The 18,854-nt window shown below is 47.8% G+C and overlaps 1 protein-coding gene across 1 annotated transcript in view; it reads left to right on the plus strand.

Annotated features, from left to right (window-relative positions):
* Positions 1-18,854, plus strand: part of LOC142579841 (uncharacterized) — a 73,544-nt gene that overhangs the window by 21,835 nt on the left and 32,855 nt on the right. The window contains exons 5-7 of the mRNA XM_075690441.1: positions 1,722-1,925; positions 9,734-9,997; positions 12,332-12,556. Coding sequence (XP_075546556.1) covers positions 1,722-1,925; positions 9,734-9,997; positions 12,332-12,556 — 693 coding nt within the window. The remainder of the gene's footprint in view (positions 1-1,721; positions 1,926-9,733; positions 9,998-12,331; positions 12,557-18,854) is intronic.

Consider the following 18,854-nt stretch of genomic DNA (forward strand, 5'->3'; position numbering starts at 1 on the left):
GCTGCCGCTCGGAAAAGTACTGTCATTCCTCGGCAAAGTGGTGTTATCGTGCCGAAAATGGTGTCGTCGAGAAAGAACACTCAACGGAATTGCGCATGAAACGCTAATTTAACGAGAACTCGGCAAACAAAACTCAGCTGAGAGGACGCAATGTGGCCGCTTTGTCGTCTTGCGTTGTTTCGACCCGATAAGCAGAAACATTACACTCGGAAACATAACGCAGCTGCACCAAACTCAGCGTCACAGCTCAGCGACACACTTCGCGACAAGTAATGCTCTCGCATTTGAATGAGGTCTTATTATTATGAGACACGATACAGTACAAGGAAATATTATGCAGGAGGAGGTCCCGAGGTTAAAGATTGTAATGGGACCTCCCGTACAGCGTATAAGTAAAGATATAAACAATTGCAATAATTATCGTAAGAAAATTTTAAAAAAGCAAACATAGTATTAGGGTTAGCAGTACTAATACAAATCAGCTTCAGACATGCTAGTAAGAAATATAATAATAATATTATTCCATTCGACTCATTAGAGAGGTGCAAGTTAATATAATGCCATTATGAAGTAAATGGATAATGAGACATAACCAACCGAGCTTTTATTTGTGCTGCGTAAGTATTAACGGTGTGTACATTTGGAGGGAGCAACATCATAAATATTGCTTAGGTGCCCCTATAGTTCTTTTTGTTTTTGTTTTTCCAAAATTTAACAGGAAGGCGCATTCCTATTCGAAATAAGCCTTGACCATCTTCCCAGTTAATGAGTCATCAACCTACACTCAAACACTTTTCAAACCATCGATCATATTAATTGAATAAACATCATTTAGCACTGAGACTCCATTCACGCAGCGTCAAAACCTGGCCCTTCAATGGCGTGAGCGGGCAAAATTCCGAGCAGCGTTGTATTGCGGCTGTACTCGCGGACAACTTTCTGTATTGTGTTAGGCATCTGAGCACAAGGTCGCGAGATCGAATCCCGGCCACGGCGGCCGCATTTCGATGGGGGCGAAATGTGAAAGCACCCGTTTATTTAGATTTAGGTGCGCGTTAAGGACACAAGGTGGTCGAAATTTCCGGAGTCCTCCACTACGGCCTGCCTCGTAATCAGAAAGTGGTTTTGGCACGTAAAACCCCATAATTTAACTTTCTGTGGCTATGAAGGGAAAGCTACGGACGCGCAGTTTCTGCAGATGTGTTACCGCGCCAAGTAGACCGCCGGCGTTTGACAGTGCTTTTTGGTTGCTCGAAGCAGACGCTGAATGGACGCAGATTCCACGTGTGACGGTTTCGCGTTTGCCCAGGCGCGGAAGGGAAAAGCCGCAAAAGAAGTAAACCTTTACATTACGGGGTGTGTTTCCTCTTATTTAACTGTTGCTAATAAAGTGTGTACGTTTTCTCTTCCCCAGCTTAAACTAACGTGGACGAAAACGCGGGACTATTTTTCAGAAGCGCTCTCAATTGTGCGCGCTTTGCCTCCGTAGCTTTCCCTTCATTGCCACAGAAAGTTGTCCGCGAGTACGGTTTGTTACCTCACGAATGCTGTCGCGCCATCTATCGAGAAAAGTCTGCGGGGTACGCGCAATAGCCATTTCGCAGTTCCAAACCTACGTCATAGGCATTGGCTCCGAGTGTTTTGGTTTCTATAGAGTATAGCGACTCGGACGAGCTGTTGGAAATTACGTGTCATGCGTTCGCGTGTAGACCTGTATACAGGGGCCAGGCGCGCGGAGCCGGCTTGTCCGTGATGGCGGTTCCGCTGTCCTTGGTCTCGCTCTTCACGCCGCACATCAGCGCCGAGGTGTGGCTCTCGTATCTGAACGAGCACTTGAGTCCGCATCGTGTACAGGCTGACGACAAGGTGCTGATGGATGACGTAGGCCTGGCGCGCTGTATGAGCGCGCTCTTCGGTAACTTCAGGTGAGCGAGAAACGGCGAATAAGACCGGATTCATGCGCAGCACTTGCAAGCCACGTTGTTCGACGGTCCGAAATAATTAGGAGACTTCCTCTGTCGCGCCCTAAATCGATAAATTCCTGCTAAATTTGAAAAAAAAAATAACATTTATTTCCCACGTAATAATTGCATACAGCAATCTCACAAGCCAATATGCGACCCTGTATTTGCGTAAAAAAAAAAAAAATATGCAGTCCGACACACATGTTGGAACCTGTGTGAAGCGAAGCTATAATGAAGGCGTTAATTAAATGTTTTACAACTAATGAAGATGCGTACGATGTTTGTTACTTTCGTGCTATACGCAACGTGAGCATGCATCAGTGAAGAATACATCGTTAAATCGAAAAGATGTTGATTCACATCATGCTGGTTGCGGGAATCTCTCCAGCATCTCAAAACGCAGCTTAAATGTCTTCATTTCCCTAGACCACTTAATAGGGGAAACATCGTTCACCTCATTTGTCAAATGCAGTATCAGTCTCAATACGACACCCAAGGGGATTACTTGACAGAGCTGATCGTTATCAATGGCGGCGACAATGCCGAAGCCGTCAGTACCTTAGACGCAAGGTGACAAATCCCTGCACCTGGACACGAAAAGGTGCTGAGCATTTCATTATTGTGAGTCACCTTCTCTGGCTCTCTTCGCACCAGCCATCTGGCCGCTTGGCTTAGTCACCAAGCTTATCAACTTTCCCGTGGATTATTCAGAAGGAACCATGCACGGTGTTGCCGGTTTGTCTTCAGCTCCAAACATAAAAGGTCCGATCATAGCAGACAATGTTAAAGATCCTGAGCTGGTCGCAATTATCCCGAGCCATCCACTATGGCGTCTCTCACAGCCCGAGTCACTTTCGGACGTTAAACACCATAAACCAACATTGAGTACCATTAACACTTACTGGAACGCAAAGTTCTAACACATTTCAATGCACATAGCAATATCACTGGTGCATCACATAGTACATAAAAGAACCAAAAAAGGAGAATGCTTTCAGGTATTCTAGAACATTTCAAAGCACTAGAGCAATATCACTGGTGCATCACATTGTACATAAAAGAACCAAACAATGAGAATGCTTTCAGGTATTCTAAAACATTTCAAAGCGCTAGAACAATATCACTGGTGCATCACATAGTACATAAAAAAAGAAAAAATTAGAATGCTTTCAGGTGTACTTAACTATCTCACTCAAGAAATGTTTAAAATAAAAGGTCTCAAGTTTGGGCACATATTCTGCGAGGAATGTTTCATCGCGCTCTACACATACAGTGATGCTTTGCTGTGATGAATAAATATAAGGAAACGCTTCTCTCATGCCTAAAATGTACATCATAATCATCATCTGATATAATACTGGTGCGTTTTCTTCAGACGAAGTTGGCCATTCACATAGTGGATGTATGGCACGAAGCTTTCTTCGTGTTCATGGTCGATGAGTTTCCTATCCTTTAAAGAAAATGGGCACTTTATCTCGACCAGACACATTCTTCCATCTGAATCCAGAATGCCATCTGGGCTGCAGCATTGCCAGGGCTGCTCCGGGTGGATGAAAAGGCCAACCTGCAAATCAAAAGAGTAGCATAAGTTTCAAGCTCTCTTTCAAAGTATGCATGCATCTTTACTTCGTGGATGACAGTGCCAAGTGCTGTGGACAGCTCTGCTCTTGCTTCATTTTCCATTTGTTTTCCTGCAAAAGCATCAGTAAAAGTAGACTCCACAGTCAGCACCGGTAAATGTTTGTCATGCTATGCGTTAAATATCCGTGAACTTCTTTCATACAATTTAGCACAGTGCCTAGATTATGTAGCCTATTTCTGAATTCTAGCTTACCATAAGAAGTTGCAGCAGATGAAAAGAACCTTGGCCTCGCAAGGGAACCTGCCAGAGTCCCATAGTTGTTGCACCTGGTTTTGACGCGGTGTGCACTGCTGCTTGTGATCCGCAGACGGCGTTCTGTGTGCCATCTGTGATAAGGTATGCTCATCAATAAGATGAAACACAAGAAACACAAGTGGATACACTAGGTATCATATAGCAACAAACCTTGTCACTGATGCTTGCCGCCTTGTTGCTAAAGCAATTTCTACAACCTCATCCGTGCTTTTTTTTTGCTTATCACACACTCATAAAAGCATTTCTCCTTTGCTGAGAGCGTGGACAACATGTCACTTTTTTTGAGCCTCAGAGGTAACGTGCTTGAAACTTCAAAGCTATGTAGAAGCTGCCGCTCATTATCGAATATTTATTTTTACAAGGTCGCAGTGCGACTCGTCAGCTTGCTTGGCAGCAACGGCGACAACAGCATCAGGTGCCTCAATCGCGCAACTCTCTTCAAAATTTATGACATGCCTGCACGCGCAGTTCACGTCGGGAAACTGGCTGTGCACGACTGTCGGGCTGAGGGGCTTCAGGATTGGCTTTATGATGGGACCACCTGAACGAAAAACACAGTTGCATATGTTCAAACAGATCTCGCAAAGTGTAAACAGACGCTCACACTTACTCTGGAATAGTTCACTGATGGACTTCTTTGGGTCAAGTGTTGGGCGGGTCGATGGCTTCTGCCAAGCACACGGCAGGTCCGTACACGACGTGTGTTGGTGGTAGTTGACATACAGGGCCAGCGCCGCGCCGTGCTTGCACCAGCCACGACATCCAGCCTTGCACGTGCAATAAGCTTGCACAACTTTTCTTTCGTGCGCTGATAACTAGGGGAAGAAAAATACGCAGTCAGTTTATGCCCGCACAGAAGTGTTTTCAGAAAATCCATACAACAGAACCAGCCTGCTCGAGTGCAAGCCTAGAACTGCGCAGTAGAAAAAAAAAATCCGATAATGGTTTTATAGACCCTAATCGGCCACTGCGTACAAGGTAATGCGCTCATTTCAAGCACTAACGTCGCCAGAAATCCATGAGACGGGCACTTCGTGCGGTCTCTTTGTCTTTTTATTGCTGCTAGTATGCCAACTATCCCAGCTTTCTGCTAATGCGCGCCAGGCTGGCGGTAGCCTAGTAATCTCTATCGCATGCCAAGAAAAAAGTTTACTCACCTCTAAACGCACGTCGTACTCCACGCTCTTCATTTGTGCGATGCATTTTCCTATGATTTCCGACGGACCGACGGCACTGTGCAGTTCTTCTCTCACGCAGTAAACGTGATTAGCGGCGTACAAGTCGCCACCACGAAGCAAACTACTTCGTTTGAAGTATTCCTGAACGTTTGTTATACGTCCGTTGCCGCAAAACAGCAAGCGGGGCTCATTTTGCGTTGCCATTTTCACGCACCGACGTTCACCGCATACAACGTGACACAACTTCGAGCTGCGCGCCGGGAAGGGAACAACATGGGAACAGGGACAAAATGCGCGATGTGGCCGCATTGGCGCTGCGCACTTGGAGAGCAGTGGCGCCACCAACTGAGCGCACGAGGAGTATAGAAGGAGTGCACTTATTTGCACTACGGTGCCTCTCACTGTAAGAGGGGTCACATTAGCTCCTTCGTTGGTGCTCTCATTTGGTTGCATGTGTCCCCTTCGTACATATCAACAAAAGTACGCGCCGAGAGGGTGACCGACCCAGCAGCCACTCCGAACGCGGCACAGGTAGGCAAAGAAAGCTTCGCTTTAAAATGAGAGTTCCCGTGTGCATCATATTGGATTGCTTTACACAGATGATACAGTGACGCACACACGCGCACAGCACAAGAGACGGCGAAGTCAAACCCACGCGTTCGCCGATGTTACATGTTGCTATAGCTGTACGTTTAACAAACTCGCGAAACAACGGGTTCGCCGGTGTTTTTTGTTGTTTTTGTTGCATGTTTTACTTTGTAGAAGTTCGGTCATGCAGGGGCAGTGGCACCACAGCTTGCACGTTCTGGCGCCGCTATCCCTCGCAGTTGAGAATACTTCTGTTCAAGGAAACCTGCAACAAAAGTTTTGCACCGCTCAAGGCACTTTTAATTTCAGATATATAACTGCCTCCCTGCGAATCTCTACGTCTGGCATAAGAGTGATCGCGTCGCGGAAAGCTAACAAAATAAACACGCTTTCTTTTAATGCTCAAATATCTACAAAACGCCACTATTAACGTTTTCCTGAAGCGGCGCGCGTAGCACAGAACGCTCGAGAATCAGCGTGGGTCCTCGGCATGGCTTCGAAGATCGGGTGGCGCGTATGCGACGGGCTGAAAGTCTCGGAGGCTGCAGTTTGAGATAGATGTCATACCCAATAAGCACCGGATACCGACGTACGTCTTCTGCTTCAGTGTCGCATGCTGTTAACAACAAAACTAGACAATTGCCAGCCATGCAGCTTCGCCAATATTGCTTTAGCTACTGTTCATTAATAATCAAATTAGCTGAAGGTAAATTTCCTTGCAATTGGTCGTTAAGTCTTGCCTGCAACTAAGAATAGGTGCAATGGCGCGTGCGCTGGTAGCTGCGTCGCCGTTTCACGACGCGCAACATTTCTTGCACAGAATCAACCTTCGAATATCACTGATTCACGGTCGTCTTTTTTGGTCCCTGCTGACGTGCAACACCCCCGTTTTCCTCTTTTCTTTTTCCTATATGTATTCATTATCCAAGTGAATTTCAATAAATTATTGCTAATGACGCCATACAGTATTATGATTTTTTCCACGAAAACGGTGCTATCCTCATGAACATCATCGTGTCTATTTGCGACTACATGTCGTGCTACTGCGTGCTTCTGGGGCGGCGGCTGCACTTACGTAAATTAATTTTCTTCACAACACGTCTCCGCGGGCAATTCATCGACTGCTCTTCGGCTAGCAGATGGGCGTTCTATAGAAATTCTAACACAGACAGTGTAAACAGTGCGACGGCCTTGATCTAATGAACTACACAGACATCTCCCGATTCTCCCAGTCTCAAAACTTTAGGGAAATTCTACGAGATAATTAGCAAGTATGTACTTTGCTAATGTGAATGAGGTAGCTAACTGCTGTTTCTTGTTCCGTGCTCACTTTTTCACGGATATCGCAACCGTTAAAATTTCATCATCATGAGCCTGGTTACGCCCGCTGCAGGGCAAAGGCCTCTCCCATACTTCCCCAACTACCCCGGTCATGTACTAATTGTGGCCATGTTGTCCCTGCAAACTTCTTAATCTCATCCGCCCACCTAACTTGCTGCCGCCCCATGTTACGCTTCCTTTCCCTTGAAATCCAGTCCGTAACCCTTAAAGACCATCGGTCATCTTCCCTACTCATTACATGCCCTGCCAATGCCCATTTCTTTTTCTTGATTTCAACTAAGATGTCATTAACTAGCGTTTGTTCCCTCACCCAATCTGCTCTTTTCTTATCCCTTAACGTTACACCCATCATTCCTCTTTCCATAGCTCGTTGCATCGTCCTAAATTGAAATAGAACCCTTTTCGTAAGCCTCCAGGTTTCTGCCCCGTACGTGAGTACTGGTAAGACACAGCTGTTATACACTTTTCTCTTGAGGGATAATGGTAACCTGCTGTTCATGATCTGAGAATGCCTGCCAAACGCACCCCAGCCCATTCTTATTCTTCTGCTCATTTCAGTCTCATGATCCGAATCCGCCGTCACTACCTGCCATAAGTAGATGTATTCCCTTACCACTTCCAGTGTCTCGCTACCTATCGTAAACTGCTGTTCTCTTCCGAGACGGTTAAACATGAGTTTTCTGCAGATTAATTTTCAGACCCACCCTTCTGCTTTGCCTCTCCAGGTCAGTGAGCATGCATTGTAATCGGTCCCCTGAGTTACTAAGCAAGGCAAAGTCATCAGCGAATCGCAAGTTACTAAGGTATTCTCTTTTAACTCTTATCCCCAATTCTTCCCACTCCAAGTGTCTGAATACCTCCTGTAAACACGCTGTGAATAGCCTTGGAGAGATCGTATCTCCCTGCCTGACGCCTTTCTTTATTGGGATTTTGTTGCTTTCTTTATGGAGGACTACGGCGGCTATGAAGCCGCTATAGAAATGTTTGAGCATTTTTACATACGGCTCGTATACACCCTGATTCCGTCATGTCTCGATGACTGCTGAAGTTTTGACTGAATCAAACGCTTTCTCGTAATCAATGAAATCTATATATAAGGGTTGGTTATATTCCGGATATTTCTCTTTCACCTGATTGATAGTGGGAATATTGGTCTATTGTTGAGTAGCCTTTACGGAATCCTGCCTGGTCCTTTGGTTGACAGAAGTCTAAGGCGTTCCTGATTCTTTTTGCGATTACCTTAGTAAATACCTTGTAGGCAACGGACAGTAAGCTGATCGGTCTACAATTTTTCAAGTCCTTCAAGTCGTTAAAATTTAGACACAACTAAAATATTAAACTTCTGCGTTTAATTATTGATGAACTGTTCAAACATATTTTGAAAGTATTTTGATTCTGTAATTCATAACGTTATACATAAAATTAGGCGTTGCGTAACATGCTCTAAACTTTTCCGGATCTCTCTTGTCCCAAATGATCTTATAAATTACAAGCTCGCGTACCGTTATTAACGGATATAATTTTGGGAATTCCGTTATTTCGTGTTCATATTACTACGCAACAATTACCACTGATCAAAAATACGCCTCCTTTGCCATGATTATGAAGGCGTCATATTCTGTCGTGGACTGTTCGTTATGGGCAGCCTGAGTTGCCAAGATGACTCCGCTTTCCAGCTAGGGCAATTTTAATGAAGATGAAGATGAAGTCAGAACAGAGCGCGGGCTTGCCATTAAGTCTCCAGCGTGACGTGACATTACCAAGCACCTCCGCATAGGCAGTCTACATGCAAGTCAAGCTTGTACGCAGGCTCTCTACTGCCACCAAAATATTAAGGTGTTCAACTGTAAACACCCTGCAGTCTTGGAGAAGCCGTACATCTGTTGCTTCTAACGTAAGGCATGTTGTTGGGCTAGTCGGTTCATGATTCAGCAAAATTTTAAACTGCGTGAGAACGACAGGACATGAACAGAAACATAGACGCGCACACAAAGCGAAGACTTGACAAGGCGATCAAGTTAACGTAGGTAAAGGTTGCTTGTTCCTTGTTCTTGGGCGATAGAAAAGAGCCCGGGGTGGTAGGAGTATACTAAAGTAAGGCTTGTGTTGGGCCCGTCGGTTCACAGATTCAGCAAAATTTTCTACCTTCTTCTGACTCTATGAACCGACTAGCGCAACAACATGCCTTACTTCGGCATATTTATTCTATCCTGGGCTCTGTTCTGTCTCCCAAGAACAAGGAACAAGTAGCTTTTACCAAGGCTAACTTGATCGACCTGTCAAAGTCTGCGCTTTGTGTGTGATTCTGTGCTTCTGTTCACTTCCTGTCTCCCTCGCGCGGTTTAAAAATTTTGTTGATTATAAGCACGCGCTCTGGTCTTGCTTCATTTTCTTCGTCACTACAAATGCTACATCTGAGCCGCTCTAACGCGATAATATTATCAGGAGCGCCTTGGACCACAACGTCTAGAGAATGAGCCCGCGTTCAAACCACATTAAAACGTTTCCGGATACGCATCTATTGCACCGGTGTCGAGAAGGGGCTGGAAAATCATCGCTTTTAATTACACCGTCTACAGAATGAACCCGCTTTACTCGGCCAGATGCACGACGACATGCCAAACACAATGTAAATAGGCAAAGAAAGCTTTAACAAACTCCCTTGGTGCTTTCTCTCAATTCGTCATGCGCGGCATGGCGCCTCGTAGGACGTAGTAAAGAATGCAGCATTTTTGTAAAGCATTTCCAATTCATCCCTCATGCAGCAACGACGACCTGCTCTACACGTTAGGCTGGTGGTTCGCGCAGAAATACACGGTAGTGGCGTCGATGGACGGCGGCCTCGCTTCGTACGGAAGCGCAACCGTGGCGCAGACAAACCGGCCGATCGACTGCTACGCGGTCACCGAGAGCCGATTCCGGAGGCAGCTGTTCTACGAGAGGGCGCAAGCGTCGCTGGGCAGCGCTGAGCTGAACCGGGCGGCTGAACTACTCGCAAACATACGGAACACCACCATCGCCATGATCAGGTGCGAAACCCCGTGTTCTCCGTATACGGTCTCGTTGGCGTTGCTCTCGTTGTCAATGCTCGTTCTACGTTCGCGTGGCGAACGTGAGCACCCTGATGCCTGTGGTTCTAAAAATCTGCTGTTCTAAAAAAAATGTACTGCGATACAATAAAATACTGTCTGCCGTGATTTTTTTTCAGTTCGTGTTTTTTCTGGGTATCCTGCTCTAGTTTTTTTGAAGTGACCTTCGGCATTCTAAAAACGGAAGCTTATAAATTTATCCAGGTCCCTTGTTGGACTACTGAGATGTGGTACGGGATGCAAGCTCATACACAAGCATTTATTATTTGTAGGGAATTGAAGGAATGGCTCGTGCTTTAGCGCAATGACGAAAGCATGCACCCCAACAAGGATACACAGAGGGCAGAGGGCGGAGCAGGCAGTATATGTCATGCGGAAATGACCTCGCGCGGAGCCACATGTTGTGGTGAAGCAGAAAACATCTTGAACAAAATGACAGTTGGGCTTGTGACGGAGGTAGGCGCACGGTCGGACGCATGCAGTCGAAGGTGCACCGGCGCGCTGTTGACTAGGATGGACGTCGGAAAACTAACAGAGCTGTTTCAGGTCGAGCTTCTACTGCAATGATTGTGTGTATGTTTCGTCGAACATCAAAAACCGCCAAATATTCTAAATATTCGGTTTAGCCCATTGGATCTTGACGCGCTACTTGACGTGTATAGCGTAACAGCCATATATATTGTGATATGTTGCCTGAACAATGTGCAGGTTTTTTTCTCAATACCGAATGTGCTTCCTGTGCAGGCGTCTCCTTGTCCGCTTTCATTTCAGGTGATGCTAGCATATTTGGAGTAATGAAGTGCGAGCTTAGTCGAATACACTTCAAAGCCCGGGTCTGGTAGCATGCAGTAATATCGCCAGCGCCTAGCTAGCAAATATATGTTTGGCTTATATTAATACGCCATTGGCATTCGGAAAGTACAAAATATATTTAGCTAAGGCCGTGCTTTTTTGAGAAATATGCACGTAAATAATTAGTGGGGAATTAGGGAACGTGCTGTAGGAAATCTCGAATAGAATTTTCGGAATGAAATAAACGATGGCAGGCATGGTCTTTAGTGTAGCTTTGCGCCCGTGCAGAATGCAGGTCTGCCCACCAGATCTCCGATTAACCCTGCCCTGCGTGAGCCGATGAGAGTCCGCAGCCCTCACGCTTTGCCTTAAAATATTCCACCATTTCATCACTCGCTTTTACTCTCTTCACCTTTATTTCTTCACACACCTGGCCTCCCTCCGCTGCGTTGAGCTTGCCTTGTTACCTATTGCGAGTTTGCCAAACGTGACCGAAAAAATTCACCGATGATTAAGATACTCCCTAATGCGAAATTTCAGCGCAGCTCTATACGGTGCTTTCATTTCGCGATATATTGACTGGCGCGGACAATCTGCCTCGTGCGGCATGTTGCAAACATAGCGAAGCGTGGCGTGACTGCTTCGCTAATCCCGAGAACGTGACAAGCAGCGATTCGGTCACGCCTGGGCACGATCCAGAGCAGCCGCTGCAGACAGGCCTCCCAGACGCCGCGAACTACTTTGGCGCCGGCCATTTTGTAGCCATCGTCGCCGCAGTGCGCGTCTTGCGCGGCACTGCGCTTTTCTCCTCGCGCTTTCGCCATACCCTCCTGCCCCGCTTTCCTGCTCGCGCTCTCTTCACTCTCGCTGCTTTTTTTTTCATCCCCTGCTGCGCTCCCCGTTCGCTCTTTCATCCGCTGCGCTCGCTCACTCAGTTAACGCTTGCCGCACGAACGGATGCCTAAGAGCTCTGCTCTAAAATCAATTACATGATAGCAAGCCACGGGAATCGCGGATACTGAAAGGGAAAGATGGGACAACCGCTGTCTTGCAACTGAAACTTTGTTGGAAACTTTATTGGACAATTTATTAGAAAGCAATTCCTTTCACTTTGCACCATGCCCAGATATCAACTGCGATCTAAGCACTGTAAACAGGGCACTGCGAATCAATTCAAAATTAGATTCAGACGCATTGTTGTACAAACGAAATACGTCTAATAACACGGAATTCTTTCTCTGCACATATACATGCAGAGGTAGAATTTGTCTGTAAACGCAAAGCATACATCATTCTTTGTTTGAACAAAAAAAGGCACATGAGGCTATTATTTTACTGCACCGTTCGAATAGAGCGCGCCTGGTACATCTGTGGTTTCGTCGCATCGAGTAAAACCAAGATCACTTAAATTACCTAGTGTGAAATAAGGATTACAAATACGCTTTTGTGACTCTCACCGTCATAATGATTTCAATCGTGCAGGTTGCTGCCCTGGCTTGACGAGGAAGCGCGCAACGAAGCAGCTCACATAGTGCGAGCCACAGAGTTCGAGCCATGGACGTCCGAGTTTGGCATCAACACCGCAGGTTGGCCGCCGCTGCCACCCACTAGCCGAAAACGAAATGGTGAAGACCGCGCGATTCCACAAGAACCTGCTCGTCTTTTCACAACTGCGCCCGGGAAGACGCATCTTCCCGAGGCTCAGAGGTAAGGCATATATATATGGAGTACCAAGTAACTGTGCTCCTTCAGGTTTTGGCATTGAGAAGCCGTTGTTGAGCCTTTGAAGCGTTGTTATTGAAGACTGTTAAGGACTTAAAAGCACATCCAGAATAAAGAACTTAGTGGCCCGAGTGAACAACGGTGGGTAAACAAGGGAAGCGCCAGCCTGGAGCCAATGTATCACAAGAACACTGACGGTGGGTAAACAAGGGAAGCGCCAGCCTGGAGCCAATGTATCACAAGAACACTGCCTTCAGGCTTCCCTTAAGACAAATCCTCTTCTTCTGATGGCTTCCCTAAGACCTGCCAAAGACTTGTGTAAAGGGATTTGACTCGAAACAAGTCCTCCTCTCCCCATCCCCAAACACCGAAAGCGTAAAAATTATGTGGTATGCGAAAAAATAAGCAGGGCAACTAGTTGACAATTTTTTATCGTATTGATATGTAGTCACGATAACAAACTTTCCAAGCAGATTGAAACGAAGTCGACTCTACCTAGTTTACTCGTATAACTGTAGCCAACCGGTCCATCTGTACGTTGGTAGTAGCAATTTTTGCAACAATATTACGCCATTTATGACAACGCTAGCGCCTAAAGCACTCTGAGAGATGATAACCGGCAAGCAGCCACTGTACTGAACGTTTTAAGGCATCAGTTAGACGGTCGCGCAAAGCTTCACGGCTGTCTTTCTGTTAACTATATGTTTTCACTTACCAGAAGGTGGGTAACTTCACTAATGTTGCTTACGTGAATTTTATCAACCGTGAGAAACACAAGGAAGTTAAGAATTAAAAGAGCACGCTTATGTACACAGATTTTTCCAGCGCATCGAAAGCCAGACATTCCGTATATGCACGAATATGCGCAAGCATATTCGTGCGGACGCCCTCTTGAAGAAGGTTGGCTGCCCGGCTGTAGAAGCATGCGAGAAAGTGGCACAAGCGGAAAGAATGTCGCGTTGTCTTTCTGAAAGCCTAAAGCCTATTCCATGCATTGAACTGGAACAGCGGTTAGTCAAAGTGTTAACAAGCATTGGCAAAGTGAGATAAAAGTACATCTGTGAAGTTTAAAGCCCTTGGCACCGAAGCATTAAGACTACTTGAATGCAAGATGAAGATATTTCGTCTTGTTCTTAGTACAGGGTGTTTCGGATCTGACTGCTGGTACGATCTGTTGGGAACTCGGCGCTGACGCCCGTGGTTGTACCTGGGTCGCAAGCCCCAAGGGTAGCGTTGGCCTGGCGGCCTGGGGTACAACTGGAAGCATCCGAAGGTCCCGGCAAAGCATGAGTCGACTGGTAACAACGAAACAACTTGTTTATTTTAACATCGCAAAGAGTTGGCGGTCAGGTTGACCGACGTAGAGAGACGGGAGAGCACTTCACTCAACAGAAGAAATCGGAGCCCTCCTTTTGGCGTCCGGGGGCAGCTGTTTTTATACTCTCGCAGTTGAGGGCAAGAAGGAACCCCTCAAAAGACGAGCACGTGAATGTACAATGGGCTAATGGTGACGCACACTGTCGTGGCGCTGCGCACGATCTCGTAGCACCCTGTCGTGGCGCTGCCGGTCGGACACAATGACTGTAATGAGAGGCTGGTCCCTGCTTTGGCATCGCCTGTTTCGGGCACAATGACTGGAACGAGATCCCTGCTTTGGCATCGCCTGTTTCGGGCCCAATAACTGGAATGAGATCCCTGCTTTGGCATCGCCTGTTTCGGGCACAATGACTGGAACGAGATCCCTGCTTTGGCATCGCCTGTTTCGGGCCCAATAACTGGAATGAGATCCCTGCTTTGGCATCGCCTGTTTCGGGCACAATGACTGGAATGCGAGGAGGATCCCTAGGCGGTCGCATCGCCGCAGACGCGCCTGGAAACACCTGGCGATGAGTGTTGCGGCGACGACGATCGGGCCAAAATGTCTGCCGCCCGCCGCAGTCGCGCCGGCAAAACCACGTGTCGCAGGCGAAACGCAACAGACCGCCCCGCCGGGGGAAGGAGATCCCGATGGACAGGGGACTGCATCCGCTGTCCGGAGGGATGTCGCTCGATGATGCTCATAACCGAAGTCGGGCGTCCCTTGACGTTTCTTGAGCGCAGCGCACAGAGAAGGCCTCGTTCTCTCGTTCAGGTTCGCACGGGACCCTGCAAAGTGACTTCGGGAGAGTTCACATTTTTGTTCTCGTTCCCGGCAAGCGTTAGAACTACGCTGAAAACTCAACCGCTCAGTCAGCAAGCACGGCACAACCCTCACTAAGCCCTGCCAGGCTCTTTCCCCTTTTTAGACCACTGCCTAGTTCCTTACAGTAGTCTAGCATCACTCAGAACGCGTCCACAAATTGAAAAATTGCACTAGAAAGCATATCATCACTTTGAAACACTAAACAAAAGCAATATGTTAAAAAAAAATCCTGCCTCAGGAAGAAAAACATCAGTAACAAACAATTTTGAGGCTGATTCCTACGTTAGGGGCTTCGACTTAAGCCATCGGCGTTACCGTTGAGACTCCCCTTTTTGTAACGTACCTCAAAGGAATATTGTTGTAAAGCGAGGCTCCAGCGCAGGAGGCGGCCATTTTTGGGAGAGATGGTCTGCAGCCATTGGAGAGGGCAGTGATCCGTCTCAATGATAAACCTCGAGCCGGCTAGATAGCATGACAATTTCTGAACGGCCCACACGAGACATGCACACTCTTTCTCGGTGGCGCTATACGCCTGCTCACGACTGGTCAGCTTACGACTAGCATACAGGACGGGGTGTTCTACTTCTCCATTTTCCCGTTGGCACAGTACAACGCCCATGCCTCGCTCACTAGCATCGCACTGAACAATGAACCCTTTTGTATAGTCTGGCGATCGTAGCACAGGCTGGCTTGTTAGGGCACTCTTTAGGTCGCTAAAAGCTCTTTCCTTGGTCTCGTCCCAGACGACTGTTTGAGGCTCTGTCTTTCTTAGAGCATCCGTCAGGGGAGCCGCGATATCAGAGTACCTAGGGATGTACCTCTGATAGTAGCCGGCGACACCTAAGAACGACCGAATATCGGTCTTTGTGCGCGGTTGCGGAAAGTCTCGCACAGCGGCCACTTTTATTTCAGAGGGGCGGCGACGACCCTGACCAATCACGTGACCGAGGTAGACAACCTCGGCCTGTGCTATCTGGCACTTAGGAGCCTTGACTGTCAAGCCCGCTTCGCGCAGGCGGGTTAGCACTGCCCGCAAGTGTGTCATATGCTCCGACCAGGATGCGGAGAATATCGCTACGTCGTCTAGATACGGTAAAGCGAATTCTTGCTGTCCCCGCAACACTTTATCCATGAGGCTTGAAAAACAGTATGGCGCGTTCATCAAACCAAAACTCAACACTTTAGGACGGAATGTTCCCATTGGTGAAATGAACGCCGCATACCTACTAGCCTCTTCTGTAAGTGGAACCTGCCAATAACCCCTGACAAGATCTAGGGTGGAAATAAACTGAGCGCTACTAACTTTCTCAAGGCGCTCCTCGATGTTAGGGATCGGATAAATTTGATCCTTAGTGATGGAATTAAGCCTGCGGTAGTCGACGCAAGGACGAGGTTCCTTGCCCGGTACCTCAACTAAAATCAAAGGGGATGTATAATCACTCTCACCTGCCTCAATAACACCGAGCTGTAGCATTTTCTTTACCTCAGCCTCCATAATATCGCTCTGGCGGGGTGACACCCGATACGCCTTGGATCGTACTGGCTCTGTGGAGGTAAGTTCTATATCATGAGTAAGTACAGAAGTCCTACCAGGCCTCTCAGAGAACAGACCTTGAAACTCTTGTAATAGCTGGTGTAGTTCGGTTTTCTGCTCAGGCGACAGCGGCGCTTTACTGATAAGGTCACTAATGACTTGACCGGTGTCTTCCCTGTTCGTCACTGAGCCTAGTCCCGGAAGCTCGACCGGAAGCTCTTCAGGAACGTTTATCATCATGCACACCACTGCTTCCCTTTGTCTATAAGGTTTGAGCAGATTACAGTGGTAAACTTGCTGTGCTTTCCGCTTTCCTGGCAGACTTACCACGTAGTTAACGTCCGACAGTTTCTGAACAATTCGCGCTGGGCCCTCCCACTGCACGTCTAGTTTGTTGTTTAGCGATGTGCGCAATATCATGACCTCATCGCCAACCTCAAAACGACGGGCCCTGGCTGTCCGATCATAATAAACCTTGGCCCTCTGCTGGGCCTTTGTCATTGCTTCACCTGACAACTCCTGTGCCCTTCTTAAGCGTTCGAGGAGCTTAAGCACGTACTCCACCACGACTGGGTCGTCGCCCCTACCTTCCCACGATTCTCGAAGCATGCGAAGCGGAGATCGAAGCGAGCGACCGTACACCAGTTCAGCTGGCGAAAACCCCGTAGCCGCATGCGGCGCGGTCCTTAAAGCAAACATCACCCCAGGCAGACACAGCTCCCAGTCAGTTTGATGTTCAAAACACAACGCTCTCAACACGCGCTTCATGACGGAGTGGAGCTTCTCAACGGAATTCGACTGAGGGTGGTACACTGAGCTGTGTAACAGCTTTACCCCACACCTTTCGAGAAAAGTTGTCGTCAAAGCGCTAGTAAACACTGTGCCCTGATCTGATTGGATTTCCGCAGGGAAACCAACTCGCGCAAATATGGACAGTAGTGCATTAACTATCTCAACTGAGCTGAGTTCTTTAAGCGGCACTGCTTCAGGGAACTTTGTCGCTGGGCAGATCACAGTCAAAATGTGTCTGTACCCCGTGGCTGTTACCGGCAGAGGTCCCACAGTATCAATAACGAGCCGTCTAAAAGGCTCCGTAATGATAGGTACCAATTTCAACGGCGCCCTCGATTTGTCCCCTGGTTTGCCCACCCGTTGACAAGTGTCACATGTCCTCACGAAATGGTCTGCGTCCCGAAAACACCCTGGCCAATAGTACTCTTGCAAGAGACGGTCCTTAGTTTTCTTAACTCCTAGGTGTCCGGACCATGAACCCCCGTGTGACAAGCGCAACAGATCCTGACGATAGCATTGAGGCACGACCAGCTGATCGAACTCCACTCCTCTTCGGTCTAGATACTTCCGGTACAGGACTCCACCTCTTTCCACAAAACGCGCAGTTTTCCTGGCGATACCTTCTTTGACATTGCAGCGCACGTTTTCCAGGCTGCCATCCTTTTTTTGCTCGGCTATCAAAGCCGACCGGCTGACTTTTAGCAACCTATCAAGTCCGTCTGACGTAGGCGCGATGAGCAAATCTGTAGATAGCTCTTCTAACTTTCCCGTGTCGGGCGGTTCCTCTCCAGTATCTGGCGCCTTCAACGCTACAGACTCAATTTTATTCAGTTCGGGCGTGCTCGGAATATCAGCTTGCTGCGCCTCTGACCCTTTTTCGTTGTTTGATAACGTCGGCCCCGCAACTACCGCCTTTGCAGCGAGCTCCCGAACCTTCGATCTGGTTAAGGCCTGAACACTAGCTTCACCAAACAAAAGCCCCTTCTCGCGCAGGAGGTGATCGGACCTGTTTGAAAATAGGTACGGGTACTGGGGTGGCAGCATAGATGACACTGCCGCCTCTGTCTCAAGCGCTCCGAAAGGTCCTTCAATAAGCACCTTTGCTACTGGCAGACACACGCTATGAGCTTCCACGGCTTGCTTGATCCACGCGCACTCGCCCGTGAACATATGGGGTTCTACGTAAGACGGGTGAACTACATCCATCGTAGCTGCGGAATCGCGAAGCACTCGGCACTCTTTCCCGTTCACGAGGAGGTCTCGCATGTAAGGCTCGAGAAGCTTCATGTTCTCGTCAGTGCTGCCTAATGAAAAAAACACAACTTTTGGTGTTGTTTCCGGACACTGCGCCGAAAAGTGACCCGGCTTCTGGCACGTATAACACAAGCGCGCTCGCCTCATCTCGAACCGCTTTCTGCGTTTGGCTGCCGCCGTCTCTTTACGTTTGGTCGGACTGCTTTCGCTCGCATCCGCACTACGCGTGTCCCCCTTTAATCTCATGGGCGTGAACTTCGGCCTCTCAAACTTCGAGCCAAATTCACCCTTTTGACCGTCCTTAGCTCCGCGAGCTCGACGCGTCACAAACTCCTCGGCTAGCTCAGCGGCTTTAGCCACCGTACAAACGTCTGGCCTATCCAAGACCCAGTATCGCACGTTCTCAGGTAACCGACTATAAAACTGTTCTAGCCCGAAACACTGCAGAACTTTATCGTGGTCACCAAACGCTTTCTCTTCTTTGAGCCACTCCTGCATGTTCGACATAAGCCTATACGCAA

Source organism: Dermacentor variabilis, chromosome 4 (assembly GCF_050947875.1).
Source record: "Dermacentor variabilis isolate Ectoservices chromosome 4, ASM5094787v1, whole genome shotgun sequence".
Lineage (NCBI taxonomy): Eukaryota > Metazoa > Arthropoda > Arachnida > Ixodida > Ixodidae > Dermacentor > Dermacentor variabilis.